Source organism: Aegilops tauschii, chromosome 2 (assembly GCF_002575655.3).
Source record: "Aegilops tauschii subsp. strangulata cultivar AL8/78 chromosome 2, Aet v6.0, whole genome shotgun sequence".
In the NCBI taxonomy this organism is placed as follows: Eukaryota; Viridiplantae; Streptophyta; class Magnoliopsida; order Poales; family Poaceae; genus Aegilops; species Aegilops tauschii.
Window position 1 is genome coordinate 143,752,720 of NC_053036.3, and position 4,882 is coordinate 143,757,601.

The following is a 4,882-nucleotide window of genomic DNA, read 5'->3' on the forward strand; positions in this document are numbered from 1 at the left end:
TAAATAAATTGCAGCAAGATATTTTTTGGTATTTTTAGTTCATAGATCTGAAAATATATAATGGAAAATAGACCCGGGGGCCATAGGTTTCACTAGAGGCTTCTCTCATGAAGGCAAATAATACGGTGAGTGAACAAATTACTATCAAGCAATTAATAGAAAAGCGCAAAGTAATGACGATATCCAAGGCAATGATTATGCATATAGGCATCACGTCTGTGTCAAGTAGACCGACTCCTGCCTGCATCTACTACTATTACTCCACACATCGACCGCTATCTAGCATGCATCTAGAGTATTAAGTTCATAAAGAACGGAGTAACGCCTTAAGTAAGATGACATGATGTAGAGGGATAAACTCAAGAAATATGATGAAAACCCCATCTTTTTATCCTTGATGGCAATAATACAATACGTGTCTCGCTACCCCTACTTTGTCACTGGGTGAAATCACGCAAGATTGAACCCAAAACTGAGCAAAATACCAATCTAGTTGGCCAAATCAAATCGATAATTCGAAGAGAAATACAAAGATATCAAATCATGCATATAAGAATTCAGAGAAGATTCTAATAATATTCATAGACAATCTGATCATAAATCCACAATTCATCGGATCTCGACAAACACACCGCAAAAGAAGATTACATCGGATAGATCTCCAAGAACATCAAGGAGAACATGGTATTGAGAATCAAAGAGAGAGAAGAAACCATCTAGCTACTAGCTATGGACCCGTAGGTCTGAGGTAAACTACTCACGCTTCATCGGAAGGGCAATAGGGTTGATGTAGATGCCCTCCGTGATCGAATCCCCCTCCGGTAGATCGCCGAAAAAAGGCCCCAAGATGGGATCTCACGGGAACAGAAGGTTGAGGCGGCGGAAAAGTATTTTCGTGGCTTTCTCTGAGGGTTCTGAAATATATGTGAATTTATAGGTCGAAGAAGTAGGCCAGGGGAGTCCCGTGGGGGACACAAGGCAGGGGGGCGCCCCCCCCTAGTGCGCGCCCTCCACCCTTGCCGCCGCCTCGTGGGTCTTCTGACTTGGACTCAAAGTCCTACAGGTTTCTTCTGGTCCAAGAAAAATCATCGCAAAGTTTTATTCCGTTTGGACTCCGTTTGATATTCCTTTTCCGCGAAACTCAAAAACAAGGAAAAAACAGAAACTGGAATGAAGTCTCCATCAAAGTGGACGTACGATAGCACCACCTATCAAAACCACGCCAAAAATCACAGTGTCTTCATTGCGTTTGATCCTCCATCTCTACCCCTTACTTTCCGCACAATTGCATGTTTTACTATTTCCGCTGCCCTATCTTTAGATATGCATGTGAAGTCTTGGTGATATCTTAACTAGTGCTAAAATCGGCCTAAGTTTTAAGAGAACTAAAAACTGCACCTTTGGTTGGTTAAGAGTCTATTCACCCCCCTCTAGACCTATGTTCTCTGATCCTACAAGGCGACACCTCTATCGTTGATGTTTAGCTTTGATTAGAATTCGTGAACTTCTGGTGTTGCATATGGTGTTTCAACATGCTTTAAATGTTTATGGTGTTTGTTGTGCACAAACGACTGATTTGTTGCAATAGGTTATGTACGCATGTTGGGAAGGTCCGAAGCATTTCTTCATTGTTGTTTCTGCATGGTCTTTCATGCCGCGATAGTTATGATCCATTTTAAAACGTAAATGGTGCAGTAAATGGAAATGTGTTGCATGGATGCATATATTTTGTTCTTGTCATGTATTCAAATTGTTCTCACAAATGTGGATGGAAATGAAACGTTGTTGCAAACATACGACACATGTTGCATGCGTTTGTTTTTATCATCTGTCTCGGGATTATGACTTTAGTCAGATTCGACAGTTATGGTGGCGACCTATTTTTTCCAAGCTACAACAAACCGACGCCTCGGCCAACCCCAATTAAATGGCAAGATGAGGCGTTCATAAATCTTTATAATCTGGCAAAGATTTAAATTTGTCCTCCGCCAATGCACGCATATCTTCCTAGAAAGCACCACATACGTGTTACACAAAGACCTAAGTACGTTAACGAACACTTATCCGCCCTAACTTATCTTTGATGCTTTGACTTTTGTGATTCATTTGAAAACATACATGCTACAATGAATGGAAATCTGTTGCATGCATGCCTACATTTTATTGTTGTGTTCTAGTGTTGAAAATGTTGTGAAGTTCTCCTCGCATTTTTTTTTTGAAAAGTGTGAAGGAAAATGCAACACTGTAGCAACACATATTGCATGCGGGGTTTTAACCGGATGTCTCGTGATTGTGTCTTGAGTAAAATCCGATGGTTAAGCAAGCGCCTTTTTGTTTAAGCTTCAGCCGGCTGACGCCTAGCACGGCCTGAATTAAATGGAAAGATGGAGGCGTGCATGAATCTATAATCTCAAATGCAAAGATTTAGATTTGTCCTCCATCAATGCACGCATATTATCCCGAAAGCAGCGGTGGCGGAGATAGATGTTGACCACAGAGGATGCCAATCTTCTCATTCACAACAAAAATGCCAAGTATAATTATTTTTAGTGCTAGCATTTTTAGTCTAATACTATGTGTATTATAATGGTAGCATGATAAACTGAAGGGCCGAGATCACGCCATCATAGAACCCAACGACACCCCGACCGTCAGATCTTCCATCGACACGATCATGGCTTGATCACCAAGTCAGACATAGGCGCATACGCACGGCCTCGCGGCCGCATACGTGCGCCCCGGCCCGCCGCCCTGCCATCGCGTAACCACTGGAGGAGAGCACAGTGCCACACCCCGCAGTCCGCACTACCCTCACTTCCCCAGCGCCACTATATATGGCAACCCCAACCCACGCATCCATCTCAATCGCTCGCGCACCCCCACACCCACCACTCTCCTACTTGTCCACCTCCCTCTTGCTCCGGTCAACCCTGCGTCAGGGCCGATCTCCGCCAGCCATGTCGCCCGACGACGTGTCCCGGAAGTCGCCCGTGCCGCCGCCGTCCCCGCCGCCGATGGACTCGTGGGCTCGGGGAGGGCGTCGCTCCAGGCGCCGTGGCGGCAGCGGCAGCGCCAGCTCTGGCGGCGGCGTCGAGTCCGAGGAGGAGTACCTGGCGCTCTCCCTCCTCATGCTGTCCCGCGGCGTCCGCGGCGAGGTCGAGGACGGCGGCATCGGAGGCGTCAAGGGCTTGGGAGCGGCGCCGACCAAGGCGCAGGGGTACGGGTGCTCCGTGTGCGGCAAGGTCTACGCGTCCTACCAAGCGCTAGGCGGCCACAAGACGAGCCACCGGAAGCCGCCCACGCCGCCAGCGGCGTCGGCGGGCGGCGACGAGGCGTCCGGCGGCGCCCCCGTGGAGGCCAAGGTGCACCAGTGCTCGCTCTGCCACCGCACGTTCCCGTCCGGGCAGGCGCTGGGCGGGCACAAGCGCCTGCACTACGAGGGCGGCGCCGCGGCCGACGGGACCGGCAAGGACAAGGAGGCCGCCAAGGCGAAGGCGGCGGCGCTGCTGAGGGACTTCGACCTGAACCTGCCGGCGTCGGGGGTGGCCGGGGACGAGGCCGAGAGCCCGCCCCCGGAGGCGAAGAGGGCGAGGCTGATGCTACTAGCAGTCTGATCGATCACTGATCACTGGCGGCTGAGGCGGCGGCGCGGGATTTAGGTTTTTGATTGATGGTTTTAGGAGGGAATTCCTCTCTAGGTTTCGATTGTTATTTGGTTGGTTCAATTCGTTCTGGCCCCGGATTGGAATTGCATGCGGTGTTGATATGGTAAGCGCTTAGCGCTTAGCGCTGGCGTGGCTGGCTGGTAATGGCATACCAAATTTGCTTACCTGTCCATATTTTTTACTCCGGCCGTTGGATAAATAATCCGGCGGCTGGCTGGGAATGGGATAGGACTTGCTTTGTAAGCCCGTGAGCAAAAAATATAGAAACTTTTGTTCTTTCCTTTTTCAACTTCGTATCGAAATATCTTAGTGTGAAAGAAAATTACTGCTTACAGCTAGAATCACGGAAAAACAACTTATCTTTGCTGGCTGCTTTTCACTATTTCATCAGCGGCCGCGTGGGATGTCCTCACTAACACTGCAAGCAGGCTACACGCGGCTGGCTGTTAAAATAGGGCGTGCATACATGGACAGGGACATGGACGCCGCTTTGACCTCTCAAACATAGGAAGGTTACAGACGACGGCCGTAATCAACCGCCCAGCCCCACCTTAATTGTTTCGACATGTAACCATCATCAAAACTCAATTACGCTTCAGTTTCATCAACAAGGAATTTTGTTTTAGATAGAACAGAACAAAAGTCTCGTCGCAAAAAAAATAGAAAAGAAAAACAGAGCAAAAGTCAACTAGGGTTCAATTGGGAAAGCATGTTGGCCTTGTGAAAGCCATAGTTAGTTTCCATTAAGTTCATGACTAATTCCATTCCACATGGGAGGGTGGTCGAGGGTAGTGCCGTAGTGGCCATGATGCATGCACTTGTATGTAGCAACCTGGAACATTCTCTCTTCCAGCTCCCATCCGTCTTAGCTTGTTGTTGAATAATGCCTCAGTGCAATGCATAATATGCATGCTAATTACGACCTACGACCAGGACTTAGCACTCCAGCTTTACTTAATTAACAGCGCAAGCTGTGTGTGTGCGGTTTCAGACACATGTGTGTGCGTGTGTGCGTATACATACCTCCTTGCTGACAGCTTTGGATATGGATCAAGCAAAAGGTTGATCAACTAACTAAGCAACAATAAGATTGTTAAGTAGTAGTACTAAGAATAGCGAAGCAGAGAGGTCACGTCGAGCATCCCGGGTGTCGTGTCTGTCCCGCCTCAGAAATGAGAGGGAGTACGTGCGTGCGTGACCGGGATCGGCCGGGGTGT

The 4,882-nt window shown here is 48.3% G+C and overlaps 1 protein-coding gene across 1 annotated transcript; it reads left to right on the forward strand.

Moving 5' to 3' along the window:
• Positions 1-2,262: 2,262 nt before the first annotated feature.
• Positions 2,263-3,945, forward strand: LOC109738551 (uncharacterized). The gene has a single exon (XM_020297646.4). The coding sequence runs from the start codon at positions 2,835-2,837 to the stop codon at positions 3,612-3,614; it is 780 nt and encodes a 259-aa protein (XP_020153235.2). The 5' UTR covers positions 2,263-2,834; the 3' UTR covers positions 3,615-3,945.
• The last annotated feature ends 937 nt before the right edge of the window (positions 3,946-4,882 follow it).

Excerpts from the sequence above, each read along its gene's own strand:
- LOC109738551 (XM_020297646.4), top strand. The coding sequence starts at position 2,835 with ATGGCAACCCCAACCCACGCATCCATCTCAATCGCTCGCGCACCCCCA.